The sequence below is a fragment of the Parasteatoda tepidariorum genome, chromosome 1, assembly GCF_982258835.1.
Source record: "Parasteatoda tepidariorum strain Cologne lab strain chromosome 1, Ptep-v5.0, whole genome shotgun sequence".
In the NCBI taxonomy this organism is placed as follows: domain Eukaryota; kingdom Metazoa; phylum Arthropoda; class Arachnida; order Araneae; family Theridiidae; genus Parasteatoda; species Parasteatoda tepidariorum.
The window spans coordinates 70,742,722-70,758,766 of NC_141755.1; the positions used below are offsets into that span (position 1 = coordinate 70,742,722).

The 16,045-nt window shown below is 31.3% G+C and overlaps 1 protein-coding gene across 1 annotated transcript in view; it reads right to left on the reverse strand.

Moving 5' to 3' along the window:
* The window catches only part of LOC107456255 (neutral ceramidase-like), a 57,372-nt gene that overhangs the window by 7,787 nt on the left and 33,540 nt on the right, over positions 1-16,045 (reverse strand). Inside the window, 5 exon segments of the mRNA XM_087166215.1 lie at positions 1,251-1,290; positions 3,401-3,495; positions 3,578-3,693; positions 6,889-6,970; positions 14,548-14,652. Coding sequence (XP_087022341.1) covers positions 1,251-1,290; positions 3,401-3,495; positions 3,578-3,693; positions 6,889-6,970; positions 14,548-14,652 — 438 coding nt within the window.

Genomic DNA, 16,045 nt, shown 5'->3' on the forward strand with positions numbered 1-16,045 from the left:
GAAAAGAGCCTATTCATTCGAAACAATGATTGAGAATGAACAAAAGTCGTTGTTTGCTAATTGAAAAATCCGGATGATGCCTAACAGATATCGTCGGCAGAAAATTATGAAATATCGGTTTGAAAATTATTAAAATTGAAATCGAAGTACGTCCGCAGACCAAAGCTGCAGGTGATAGCTAGACAGTGAAAAAATTTGGTTTATATGTTGGTTATAACTAATTGCGGTGTTAGGCTCATAAGAGGGTTTTAAAAATTGGAATATTAAAATACAATTTTGCTGCGCATTCGGCTTGGTTACCATTAAAGTTTATTTGCTGTTAAGGATATATTTAAAAGGTGACCAAGCTAAAATAACAACTCATTAAATGATCCAATTTTATGATAGGGATTACGTATGCATATACAAGCTTTTTTTTCTTCTTCTAAATACGGATAGTGACGCGGTAGTTAATTTGATAATTAAGGTCATTTGTTACGCAGATGATTGTTATTTATTTATTTATTATTATACTTTATTAATTTTGAACGTGATCAGAATAAAAAGATCTGCGTTTCAATTTATGATTGAAAATTTATATTCTTGTTATTTGTGACACGCGACATATTTAGAATTGCTATTAAGCCATTACAATTTATTATTTAAGATAATTGTGCCATTCTGTTTAATAAGTCTATGCAAAAGGTAATAGGGTTTATTTTAGTATACCGTGGTAAATTGTTAAAATAATAAATCACAAAAAAAATTTAATTTTTTTATAAAGTTACTGCTATTTTCCTAACCGTACCCCATTACTAAGATTTAAAAAGGTGTATTTGAAATTTTTTTTCAGAGAAGCAATTTACGGAGTTGCCGAATTGCTCCTCTTAGTAAAAAAAGAAATTTCTAGTGGTAACGAAATTTAAGTTATATTTAGTTTAGAATTTTTTTATTTCAAGTAAATTTTCCACCACCAGATATCCTAAGTTCAAAGTATCATATGAAATGCAACTTCATTACAGCCATCTCGTGGTGACACTTAAAGAGTGGGCGTTATTATCCTTATTTTGCAAGTTTTATAATATAATTTGATACCAATTTATTGCAATTTCTGAAGAAAGCGGGGCAGTTGGTAGCCCTGAAATTATTACTAGAAAAAAAGATGTAATTGCGAATTTCCAACAATGGAATAGTTTAGTTCTTGAAACAATGATTAGTGGATCTTTAAACGTGAAGTCTATTTACTGTTCAAGAGATAAATATTTATTTACCTTTTTCACTGCACTCATTGCTCTTCTTCCCGACATAGTCCTAAACAATAATAAAGATATTTTGATAATGAAGTAATTTCATTGGGGTATCAGAACAATTTTAAGTGTTTTTTCGTTCATTTAACCTCCATTTTGTAAATTCACGCTTGACCTGAAGTCATAAAAATAACAACAAAATAATTATAAAAAAATGAAGAAAGATTAGATGTTACCAGACATAAATCTTAACATTTATATTTAAATCTTACAATTATTACTAGATACTCTAGAGAATAACAGATACTATTTAGGTAAAGCATGAAAAATGGTTTTGAAAAGGCTATTATGTAAATGACGTGCATTTCTCAAAAATACAAATGTTACTCTTGAAAAATAATGAGAGTGCTATTGAAAATATAATTTAGAACATGAAAAGGCAAAAAAAAAATAGATAAATAACTGCAAATGACTTTTTTATTAAGGGAAACACAATTTTCCGTGCATTGTAATACATTTCCAAAATAAATCGAAGATGTACATACTTTGCTCGTTTCTCATTTGGCATATTCTATTTAATGCTTAAGAAATGTGTTAAATATGAATTGCCTCATACATTGCCGGCAAGTAATAAAAAATATATTCAATTTCAAACGATAAACAGGAAAAATATGAAATATGATTATTTTAATACTATTAGTTTGCAAGGTTATGATTTATTAGTATTTGTTGAAAGTTATTTTCTGGTGTAACGAAAAATTTCGTAATTTATTTTCCTTTCTTTTATATAAAAGAAAGGAATGATATAAATTTCTTTGAAACTAAAATTAAATTCCTAGGTTTATACCCCAAATTAAAATTATCTGTGCTCCATTAAAATTTTATTTATTTAAAAAAAGGGTCCCCCGAAGGTAGTGACATAAATTTTTAAATGTTTGTAATGCATCATTGTTTCCGATTACTCCCAGGTGGAACCGTGTCATTGCAAAGAAACAAGCTTAGGGTTCTCATTGATTTAACGTTCTAGTAAGTTAAAATGTTAAATCACTTTATATTTGTTTTTTGGTGTAACTGTATTTTATTTTAAAGGCATGTTTAAAATACCATAAAATTAAAATTAATAAATCAAAATATTCTAATATATAAATACCCTCCCCCCTCAGCGGACTGCGGTAAAATTATTAAACGTTGACAGGTCCGTGGTGATAAAAAGGTTGGGGAACACTGCTCTAGAGTATTGAAGAGTTACGTAATATAAGGTTATCGTTATATATTGTTAACAAGTAAAATTACTTTATTATTTCTTTTTGTGTCATACAATTCAATATTAATTTTAAATATTCTAAGTACAATTAATTTTCAAATCCGAATAATCATATATTTTGCTACGATTACCGTATTAAGAAAGTGTCCTTCTTAAAATTAAAATAATTACATATTTTTTAAATATAAAATTATACTTTTTTTTTTTTTAAAAAAAAAGTACCGAGTTTCAAGAAGAAAATGAGAGATAACCACGGGGGTTGCTGAGAGGAACTATCAAATGATATAAAATTTAGCATTCTAAAAAATTTCTTTTTAAAGATCACACATGACAGAATTTTTTATTTATTTATAATTATTACTCTAACGACATGGTAGATAAATGTATTTCTGTACAACACCAAACAATATAATTTTTAACAATTTCAGCTTTTAGTGTCACGCAAGCTTGCATTCGAATTCTCTAAACTTAAATAGCTTTTATTTTATTTTTAGAGAATGTTATTTTTTGGAAATTAAAGCCTACAGAGAATTTTTTTCTTTTGACCTTCAATAGTGGAAAAAATTAGTACAGTATGTTAAAAACATTCTTTTCATTTTTAAAAAATATTTTATATAAAACTTTAAAAACATTATTTTTTTTATTTTTTTCTATTTCCAATGAGCTGCACAAGTGCGCACACATGAGCAGACCTAGTGCGTTCTCCAGAAGTGGTATCCACTCTTTCACCACCACAATGGGTGAGATACCGTTGGCCATATTAATTTGGACGTCTAGTTTCAGCCACACTAGATGGCAGCACCAAGACTCTTATTTGAATGCGATGCTAAAGTGCACTAGGAATTTAATTTTGCCTTAAATGCCAAGAGACTTTAAAAACATTTCTAAAAGAAAAATAATAGTTATTTACGTAAATTCACCAGGACCCGCCACCATTGCTAGTTGTCCGATTTTCAATATCTGAGTGGGGACAATAGCTGGTTGCCACTGGTATGGAAGGGTCATCTAAAAAGAAACAATCGAATGTCTATAATTCAGAGGGGATATACTAATGAAATAAAAATCATGAGGATAATAATCATCTTACCTCTCCTGTGGCTAGTAAAATTGGCTTTGGTTTTTGGCACTCTTTGAGTTTTGCACTAGGAGCTTTTATTAAATTTCGAACTAAATTCCACATCAAGTTGTTCTCTGATTTTGATCCTACAAACAAATAATCTTAAACTTAGTGTCAAACAATATGAAGACCCTGTTTTTGGAAACAAAAAAAAACAAAAACAGAATGTTCTGAATTCATTGCTTACTGTCACTTTTTTTTAAAAATTCAAAGGAGAAATGAAGAAAAAAATATGCTTATTAAGGATTATTAATATTAACTTTATTAAAATCGGACTAATTATATTCGAGGTTAATTACAGCGAATACTTTATCAGGAAAATAAAAACCATTTTCAAATAGTCGTTCTTTATTAACATTCGCCGCCTTTTCATTTTATCAAACAATAAAACCGGACTTGAAACTTATGAATCGAATATTTCTGTGATTGAACTCTATTACGTTTGTTCAATTCCGAACATCGTTTTTACCAGAAATAATTTTTTTTAAAGAAAAAATTCATTAAGCAGTAATTATGATCTACTAAGTAGATAATTATCGCTTATATTGATTACAGGATGGTACACAGGGGTGGTCATCCCCCAAGACTAATAAGCCCCGCCTATTAGTTCCGCAAACAACAAAAATTCATATAAATTTTCTTTAAACAATAACGTTTCAGTTATACACCGAAGAGCCATTACATTATGACCACCATGTTAATAACATGTAGGACCACCTTTAGCCCTCAAAACTGCTAGCACCCGCCGTGGCATTGATTCCACAAGGTGCTGATAGGTAGTCTGAGCGCTACCAAGCTCTCACCAACTGGTCCTGCAATTCCCTCACATTGCGAGGGGGTAGCGTGACAGCACGAAGTTGGTTTTCCAAGTAGGACCACAAATGCTTTATTGAATTAAAGTCAGGTGAATTTGGGGGCCAAGACATGACTTGAAAGTCACTGGAATGTTCCTCGAACCAATCTATGACGATTCGACCCTTATGACATGGTGCATTATCCTGTTGGTAAAAAAATCCCCCGCAGGACAAACTGTTGCCATGAATGGGTGAATCTGGTCTGCAACTATGTTCAAGTAGCTTACAGACGTCAGGGATTGTTCTATGAGGATTATGGGTCCTAATGTGCCCCATGAAAACATTGTTACTGGGCGAGAAACCATGATAACCTGGGCGAGCCCATTGTTATAGATGGAGGGTGGTCATAATGTAATGGCTCATCGGCGTATATCTATCTCAATTAGATTCACTATTAAAGATATTTTCGTATAAAACATTATTTTCAGGAGATAAAACTAACATTGTGAAAAAGAAACACAGGGAAAACACGGAAAAAAACGAGTTCTTCTAAGATCACATAACTGGCACATAAAATGGTAATATTTTGTTCTTTTTAAAAATTACATCAATTTGATGACCATTTTGATTCAGGCCGGTGAGCTCAAATTCAATGTAATTAAAAATGTATTCAAATTTAACTAAATATTACTCAAAAATGTAATTTATATACAAGGATAAATTTTAATTATACGAAAGGGAATTTTTTTAATTTTGTATTTTTCTAAATTATTAGTATATTATCATACACTATGTATCAATTAACAATAATCTTTTATAGTGCTAATCTTATGATACGTTAAAAATATTCACAAAAATGATAAAATATATCATTATATTCCACAGTTGTTGTTTTTTAAATTACTTATTAAAATATTACTTCTTAAATTTGCTTATTAAAGTAAATTACTTCTTTAAAAAATATTTTATTATGGTTATTATATGACGATACGTAAAAGCGTAATTATTGGTATTAGAAAACTGTTAAAGTAAAGGTATGAAATAAATATATTAAAATGTATGAAATGTGAAAATTTCCTTTCCCCAAATTTCAAATTATATTTTCATATATCATCAATATTTAATTAATATTTAAGTGACTAAATTAATTAAAAATTCTTCCTTAATAAAAATTATTCTTTAAACCCAATTTAAAGTTCTAAAACTACAAAATTGTACATTTAACGAAAAATACTCTACACCAAGAAGAGCTATGGCGACTGGTCCCACTTGATACCCCCCCCCCCTCCTGTGAGCATTCTTGGTGGTAAAATTTAAATAGAAACGAATGAAATTTGAGAGATAATGCTTTATTTTATGCAATGTACATTTGAAAACAGTCTCCTATAAAACGTTTAATATGGACACGTACTTTTATAAAATACGTAATCGGAAGCTCAAAAATGTTTTACTTCCATAACAAATAAACAAATAAATAAAATAAAATAAAGAAATAAAATAAAGTAAAATAAAAAAATGAAAAAAAATAAATAAAATGAAATAAAGAAATAAAATAAAGTAAAATAAAAAAAATGAAAAAAAAAAATAAAATAAAATAAAATGAAATAAAGAAATGCCCTACAAAATTCGCCATTCACCATTTCAATCAAATATGTATTTCCGGAAGAAAAGCGTTGGTGTCGTTCTCTGATTTTAAAATATAAAACATGTTCATAATTCAACTAAATTTACTCGTATTTTTAGAGCATTTTCTCAGCATTAATTTAATGTTGTATTATGATTCAATTTATTATTATTCATATACACCGAAGAGTCATTACATTATGACCACCCTGCTAATAACATGTAGAACCACCTTTAGCCCTCAAAACTGCTAGCTCCCGCCGTGGCATTGATTCCACAAGGTGCTAATAGGTAGTCTGAGGCATCTGGTACCAAGGGCTCACCAATAAGAGGTCCTGCAATTCCATCATATTGCGAGGGGATAGCGTGGCAGCACAAATTTGGTTTTACAAGTAGGACCACAAATGCTCTATTGGATTAAGATCAGGTAAATTTGGGGGCTAAGACATGACTTGAAAGTCACTGAAATGTTCCTCGAACCAATCAATGACGATTCGACCCTTATGACATGGTGCATTATCCTGTTGGTAAACACCATCCCCTGCAGGAAAAACTGTTGCTATGAATGGGTGAACCTGGTCTGCAACTATGTTCAAATAGCTTACAGACGTCAGGGATTGTTCTATGAGGATTATGGGTCCTAATGTGCCCCATGAAAACATTGTTCCTGGGCGAAAAACCATGAAAACCTGGGCGAACCCATTTTTATAGATGGAGGGTGGTCGTAATGTAATGGCTCTTCGTTGTATTATTTTTTGGAAAAATCATAATCTTTACGATTTTTTTCTCTCTTTTTGCGATTTTTTTGTCAAAAACAAAAGTCAAAAATTTCATTCGGAGTAATGATAAATTACATATAAATACCTTGCTTAAATTCAAATGATCCGAGTCCATCAGTCGTTCCGGCAGCGAAACTGTAGCCCATAGCCGGTTTACAAGTTGTTGCCTTCAAATTCAAATTCAAATAATCATTTCAGGAAACTATTCTCAATTCATAAAGATATTTCAAATTAACATTCTCAATTTAACAAAAATGTTGAGTACTATTCTGAATTCAAACAAGTACTAATCAAGCATATCCTCCTTATTGATTTGTGTACAAATTTGATTTTGTCAAGATAAAATAAATCATTAATGATTTATGATAATGATTATGGTATTGATTATCTCTTGAATGATTTATAAACTGCTTCTTAGCAGTTAATAAATCATTTAAGAAGAAGAAATTTTTTTGATTCATTTGTATTGAGGACAAGAGAATTATAAACTTTTTGGAAATCAATGTAACTATCAATTATTTTTATTATAATGTAGCAAGGCCGCAAAAAAAAAATAATAATAATAATAAAAATTTTTGGTCTAGCAATCGGATTTTCACAAACTAAGAGGCAACTTTACTGGTAGGAGGATTTGACCTTTATTGTCCCAACTAATTCCATTAATGATATTTTTAGTTACGGAATCAAACGTTAAAATGTCTTTTACTTTTATAAGCATAATTTTTTTCAACGAATTTTATTTTTGACTATCAAAACGTAGATGGTAGCTCACGTTTTTGTGCATAAAATGAGGATGCATTTAAGAATATTTTCTTGTTTTAAAATCTTGTAAAAATATCTTGAATAACTCCAAGATCTTCTTTTGTATTATGTGTTTAAAATTAATAATTTTATTTCATTGTTATGAACAGCCATTAGTGAAACCCCTGATATTATATGGAGAAAAAAAGTTCCCGCTTTCACGTTACACACTTTGCAATTTGCGTCTGATATAGAGAAAATGTCTTACTGTTTTATAGTTCTAGAGAAAGACGTTAATTATCCAGGAAACAATGTCTAATATTAGTTTTATGTGATACGACATTTTTATATCACACGTTTAATTAACTAATTTAATTGCTGATTATTCTATAAAGGATAATTAATCGTAAATATTATTTTTCGAAAGAGAGTGTAGCAAGTTGGTTCGTTCCCACAAAAACTCTCCGCTTCGCAAATCCATACTGGCCCTTCTGCAATCGACAGCTTTACTTTTAAGTTTATGGTTCTTATTCTCGCTGACTTGATACTTTGTTGTTGTCCATTGATAAAATAGTTACAAAGTATTAAAAAAATTGACATGAAGCAATTAAAGGGTAAATCAGAGAGGGTGAAAAATGTGCACCAATAGTACTCAATTTCGTAAGATTTTTGTTAGACAAATAATAGAAGTTAAAAGGTATGAGGTTCGAATTTCCGTCGTCGATCTCATGCATTCAACTTGCGTCGGTGACGTCATGGTCTGCGGGGATCGGCCAGTTTATTTTCATTTGCTGTTGGTCGTTCTTGCGTGGATCATGACGTCACCTGCTATCTGTATTTAAGCTTCTGTTGAAGCAGATCATTTTGTATTCTTTCTTTTCGTCACTCTGTTTGTGACATTCTTTATTACTAATGTTTTTAAATAAACTCATTTATTCAGAAACTTCGTTTCTCTTTTATTGTTGACATGACAAATATGATATTCTGCGAGAATCTCGGCTGTCAAGGTTATGGGCCGAGTTTATGGCATAACCGGGATTCATGTTCTATCGTCCTGAATATCTAGTTTTGCATTAGCCTGGATTTAGCCGAGTCTTTCTCAACTTCAAATGGAGAATCTTAAAGATGGGGGCCGTTCCCGCCCGCCAAATTTGCGAAGTGAATCGTCAGCTTAAATCACAAGTTTGCTGTGGAGTACTTCAAGGTGCTGTGGATTTGAAAAATAATACCACATTTAAGAAAATATGATGCTTCTAAAGAATTTTTCTCCAGTTGACAAAACTAACAGTAAGAATTTATTTAAAGAATTTTAGACCGGAATTTGAAGTCGGCACATCCAAGTTTGATGGCTACTGCTAAAGATTACGAAGTTTGGTATCTAGTATAGAACTAACAGCGATACTCCCTTTTGCTTTTAAAAAACCTTTTGAGTTATAATTGTTTCATCATGGAATCTTCGAACCTGCATATAGATTTCCTAAATTCGTCAAATTGGAGTACGTGGAAAGAAAATATGAAAGTAATCCTTATGGACCGAGGAGTGTGGAGTTTTATCTCCAAAACTGAGCCTGCCCTACCTTCAGAAGCAAGTCGAAAAGAAAGTCAAGAATACCTCTGGAGACGGGACAAAGCGTACACGTCAATATTTCTTAGTGTGGAACCTGAATACCGAAGTCTAATCTCGGCGACAATGGATGGTGCTGAAGCTTGGGAAATTTTAAAACAACATTTTGAGCCGACTACGAGAGCGAGAGTTATTCAACTCCTAGACCAGTTCTTCGACCTGAAATACACCCCAGGAGAAGAGGTTGGAATATTCGCTGCAAGATTAAAGAACCTGGTTTCTCAATTGAAAGAAGCAGGACATCCTGTTGACGACCTATACCAAGGATTCCAACTTATTAGATACTTACCCAAGGACTTTCAAGGTATAGTTCAGATTATTTATAGATGGGAGGACACTAAATTTAAATTTAAGAACATTTTAGACGAATTACTTTTGGAGGAGAGTAGACTTAAGCAACTTAATTTTGATTTAAATAATGTTAGTGATATTGCTTATAATGTTAATTCAAGTTTTAATGAAAAGTTAAGCATAACTAATAAGTTTAAATCTGGTTCTTCTAATAGTAAGGGAAATTTAGAATCTGCTAATATTAAGTCTAAATCCAAAACTAGTTGTGATAAATCTAAGATAGGACCTTGTTATCGTTGTAACAAATATGGTCATTTAATATCAGATTGTAAGCAAAAATTAAGGTGTAATTCAAAGAATATAAAGAGTAAATTTAAACAAAATGCAAGTGATAATTCTTATTGTAATGTAACTACAAATGTTTTAGATAATAGTCTTTATATTGTTGAAGCAAATGTTGGCAATGTGAGTCATGAAATTGAGAAAGAAAGTTGGCTTTTTGACACTGCTGCTTCAACACATTTTTGTAATAATTTGGATTTATTCTTTGAATATGAAACTGTAGAAAATGCTTCTATGTCTTTAGCCATAGGTGACATTGAGAGCCCAATTTTAGGTATTGGAAAGGTGCAATTTTTTAATAAGTTAAATGGTAAAATGCACAGAGTAACTTTACAAAATGTCATGTATTCTCCTAAACTTAGAAGAAATCTTATTTCTGGTTCTGTAATAGAGAAAGCTGGAGGTTATTTTGTGGGTGTTAAAAATTGTATTTCTGTGTATAATCGGGTAAATGAGAAGATTTTCTATTGTAAAAGATTTAATGGCTTGTATTATTTTAAACCAAATGCCTATACTAAGCCTGATAAAGATTTAGTTATTGAGAGAAGTGTTAGTGACTCGAATGAGCAATTGTTTAACGTATCTGTTCAGACAAATGATTTAGACATCTGGCATTTAAGGTACTGCCACATAAATTGTGATTATATAATTCAAACAAGTAAAAATTCTAGTGTGAAAGGATTACCTAATCTCAATTTTTCAGATAATAATTGTATAGAATGTAAACTAGCTAAATCTAAAAGAATTTCGTTTAAACCAATTTTAAGTATAAGGTCTAAGAAACCTTTGGAACTTTTACATATGGACGTATGTGGTCCAATGCCCGTCATTTCACATGGTGGAAGTCGGTACTTTCTTTCTATCACGGACGATTTTTCGAGAAAAGTTACTACTTTTCCCATTAAAAGGAAATCTGATGTTTTTGATTGTTTCATAAGATTTCAAAAGCGAACAGAAAGATTTTTAAACTGTAAAATTGTAAATGTTAGAACAGATAATGGTATGGAATTTTGCCATAAAGAATTTAGTGATTTTCTTGAAAATGAAGGTATAAGAGCTGAGCGTACTAACGCTTATACGCCAGAGCAAAACGGTGTTAGTGAACGCTATAATTTAACCGCCTTAGATAATGTAAAAGCAATGTTAAAATCTAGTAAATTAGGAGATGCTTTTTGGGCTGAAGCTTTACTATGTTTTACTTACACTTTTAATAGAATTTGTCATAAAAACCAAATTAAAACTCTCTTTGAATTGTATAGTGGAAGAAAACCATCAGTCACTCATTTGAAAACATTTGGTTGTTTAGCATTTGTGGGTCAACCAAAACAGTTGCGTAATAAACTTCAAATGAGAGCTAAAGAAGGGATTATGTTAGGATATGCAATGCATACGAAGGGTTATAGAATTTGGATTAAAAACGAAAGGAAACTTGTAGAAACAATAAATGTTCGTTTTGACGAAAGTGTAATTGGTGTGGAAGCTGTACTGGGCACCAAATTCATTAAACGCAATTTTGCTAGTTTTATACCGGAACGTCCCGATTTGGGCGGAAGTTCTTCAGATGAAGACTTAGGTAATTCAAGCTTAAAACCCGATTTAATTCCGTGTAAAAACATTTCATGGATTAGAAAAGCTGTACCCCGTCCAGATAATAGTCGAACTGATATTTATTATAACATTGAAGGAGTAAATATGAGATTAAGATCCTATAATGATGTAGAAAATTATTGCAACAGCAATAATATTAAGTATGATAGGGATTTATTTAATTTCAGTGGGAAAAATGCTTTTTCGGGTAAAGTTTCAAATTTTCAGGTTAATCATAATATAAAACATGAAGCAAATCATATTGAAATAAAAATTCCTAAAAATTATAAAGACTGTTTAAAATCTCCTCAAGTTAAAAATTGGGAATTAGCCATGTCTGACGAGATTAACACTATGAAAGAAAGAAAAGTTTGGGATTTGGTACCAACTCCTAAAAATAAAAGAATTTTGGGAAGCCGTTGGGTTTATACAACTAAAGTAAATGAAAAGGGGGAAATTGTAAGATACAAAGCACGTTTAGTTGCCCAGGGATTTAAACAAATAAGAGGTGAAAGTTATGATGAAGTATTTAGTCCTGTGGTTAATTTTGTTCTTGTAAGAATGTTTTTCACAATATTAGTTTGTATGCTAGGATGGTATCATTCCCAATTAGATATAAAGTGTGCTTACCTTTACGCAAATTTGAATGAGGATGTATTTATGTATCAACCTCAAGGTTTTGTTCATTTAAATAAGCAAGACCACGTCTGTCATTTAAAGAAAGCTATTTATGGACTCAAGCAAAGTGGTCGAGAGTGGTTTTTTGAACTGGATAATACACTTGAAAATTTAAAGTTTGTAAGATTGAAGTGGTGTAATTGTACATATGTATATAAAAATGTAATTCTTATAATTTATGTAGATGATATAATTATTTTTGCTAAAACAAAAAATGAAGTAGACAGTGTTATTAAACTTTTAGGTGATAATTTTGATTTAAAAATTTTGGGTAATACTCGTAAGTTGTTAGGTGTTGAATTTGTTCAAAAAGATGGTGAGATGTTAATACATCAAAAGAGTTACATCCAAAAAGTTTGTAAAATGTTTTCTAGCTTTAAATTTCCTTTGTCATCGTTGCCGATTACTAAGGGTAACTTATTATCAAAAGCTGACTGTCCATCTTCTAAAAACGAGTTGGATGAAATGGCGAAATTGCCGTTTCGAAGCCTTTTGGGTTGTTTGGCTTATATAGCTAATCGCACAAGACCGGATATATCCTATGCGGTAAATATATTATCACAGTTTCAAGAAAACCCAGGTTTAAAACACTGGAATACTTTATTAAGATTATTAGGTTATGTTCAAAATACTCAAGATTATTTCTTAAAATTGTCAAATATTGAAGAATTAAAAGTTAATTGTTACTGTGACTCAGATTTCGCTGCTAACAGGGATGACAGAATATCAGTAGGTGGTATAATATTGTTTTTAGATAAAACTCCGATATTCTGGAAAACTTTCAAACAAAAATGTGTGAGTCTATCTACAATGGAATCAGAATATGTGACTTTAACTGACGCTGCCAAAGAGGTAATATGGATTAAGCGAATAATAGATGAGTGTAGAGAATTAAATTTAGAGGACATAAATTTAAGTGATTGTATTATATTTAGTGACAATCAATCGGCAATTGATTTTTCTCATTCACCTATTGAAAATAGTCGAACGAAACACATCGACGTAAGGTATCATTTTTTAAGAAATTTAATTTATGATAAATTTTTTGCTGTTAAGCACGTTAGGAGTAAATTTAACTTAGCGGACATTTTTACAAAACCTTTAACCAAGTTAGAAGTGGAAAATTTCTGTTCAAAAGTATTTGTGAAAGTTTAATCTTTTGGGTGGTTTCAGGACTGAAACAGCTTAAGTATTAGTTTAAGGAAATTAAATATTTCTTTAGTTTATTGAGGATTTTGATAAACTGTATATGTGTGTTTTTTTGTAAAAGTTGAAGGCATGAGAGGGGGCCGCATGTTAGACAAATAATAGAAGTTAAAAGGTATGAGGTTCGAATTTCCGTCGTCGATCTCATGCATTCAACTTGCGTCGGTGACGTCATGGTCTGCGGGGATCGGCCAGTTTATTTTCATTTGCTGTTGGTCGTTCTTGCGTGGATCATGACGTCACCTGCTATCTGTATTTAAGCTTCTGTTGAAGCAGATCATTTTGTATTCTTTCTTTTCGTCACTCTGTTTGTGACATTCTTTATTACTAATGTTTTTAAATAAACTCATTTATTCAGAAACTTCGTTTCTCTTTTATTGTTGACATGACAAATATGATATTCTGCGAGAATCTCGGCTGTCAATTTTAATGATGTTAAAGTTCATCGTTTTCTTCCTTAAGCGAAATGATAAGTTCTTCGTGAAGGCCGGGATAGCCTGGTCGGTAAGGCGCTGGGCCCATATCCGAGAGTTCGTGGGTTCGAACAACGCCGGCCGCAGACTCCCCGCGTAGTAAAGTGACTGATGCACGTTAAATCTGTCGAGTCGCAAAAGTCCTCCATGTTCCCATAACAAATCAATACCTCTGGGTGTACTGCATTGGAGATCGATCGTTCTATGATTCAGGTCAAAATTACGATCTGTGGATGAATAAATGGATGTATGAATGGGGAAAAACCGGGTGTGACGTTTGGTGTGGCAGAAATCGTATTCTTGGCCATAGATGGAGCCACTGAAAAACAAGAAACGAACACTCTACCTTAAATTTGCTCAGTTTCACCAAGCAGGCTTGCCCGTGTGGCAAGTGGCACTAGAACCAACCAGTTCCTTGTTTAGTTAATTAAAAGGTAAGAACGAAAAAAGACTAAATTTCGTTCATTAAATTCATTAGAGACTAAAAAAAACGTGTACCAATCGTCGTAAGTTTTTAAGCTTCATTAAGAAGTGAAAAACGAAATTAAATCTTATGCAATTATTTCTTTAAAAATTAAAACCATGCACCGAAAATACTCAATTTCGTAAAATTTTAAGATTAAGTTTATCGTTAATATCAGGAAAAGGTTAAAAAAAACGTATACCAATTGTACTCAATTTAAGTTTTTAAGGATAAGTTATTTGTTAATTTCACTACGCAGGTCAGATTGCATTCAATTGAGATTGATTAGCATCTTCGGAAAGCAGAAAAATTGAGAAGTTTCGTGTAATTTTTACTTACTTTAGTTGTTCCATTTACAGTGACTGTAGTTTGAGTCATATCAATATATTGATGAGTATATCCAACAGGCCCAGAAATTGGAGTAACCGCTGATTCAAATAATTCCTGTAATCATTGAAATGCATCTTTAAAATGAATAAATAATGGCTCCTTAAATATATGGGGTGCTCTGTAATAACCGCCGTTCAAGTATACTTTCCGAATCCTTGTCAAAAATCTCTCTTTATTAAAAATCCGTAAGTGCCGACGCCTCTGCCACTATTTTTAGTGTTCAATTTAAAGTTGTATTTTGTTTTGGTGCGCAAAAACTATAAAACTTTGAAATTATGAAGGTTTATGTGCGCATAGTAGAATGGAATAAAACACTTAGCATTTCATAATAAGTTCGAGAATTATCTATCACAACAACTAGGGGGTCCTAGACGTAATCTATGGTAAAAAGAATAGCGAGATGTGAATACTTTCCCGTATTAAGATCTGGAAGTGAATAATGTGTCTGTGTGTGAATTTTGATCAGTCTTGCTAAAAAGAACTAGTCATTCTTCTTGAATTTAGCTTTGTTTAGACTTCCAATTCTCTAGACTTATATTTTTTGGCAAAATTCCCTGCTCGTAATCATCAGAACGCTATATATTTAGCCATATCCTAATTATGACGGATATTGACAGAGGAATAACGTTTTTGGCAAAATATATCTAGTATTTATGATATTTTTCAGCACAGGGGTCATTATATCGAGCGTTTACTAGAATTATGTATTTTACTATCAGAATATTTTTACAAAAAGTATCGAATATGGAAAAAAAGAAGTTGAATCGGAGGTCACCAGGGCGGTTGATGAGCGGAGGAGCAAGGAATGGGCCTCCAAATGGAGTGAAAAATTATGCACATTAAGGTTCGTAAATTTAAATAATTTTCAAAGACTGAGAATCATTATGAAGAAAGATGAGACGAAAAATATTAAAACCAGTTTGATTTCTTGAAGGAAATTTGAAAGTCTTTACTGTAATCCCTTTTCAGTTTCCTCTGACAATCTTGCAGGTTTTGATACCTATTATGTCGCTTTCCTACGTTATTGATTTCTCAAGTTTGTTGTCAAGGTTTTTCTTTTTTTTCCCTCAAATAATCTGTTGGGGGCAGTTTTTGAGCGAATAATTTGATTTTTGACAAGAATTCTAGAAACATATATAAAGAGTGTTTTTTATTGACCACTTGTATGCTGAATACATTTTATATTAAAGCTATGGAAAATAAGCAATGAAAATAACCATGTGACTTATATTGAATGTTGTATTAGTTGTATTTAATTTGTGAGTTATATTAGCCAGTCTTACAATTTATCAACATTTGCATTGAAGTGTCATTATTTGTCTCGCAAAAGGATATATAGAAAACTAATGTCATACTTTGGTTTTCAATAGATACTTCAATAGATACTGCAAATACTGCAATGAATTTTGTAAGATATCTTTTTTTATATTATATTAATAATTAATGT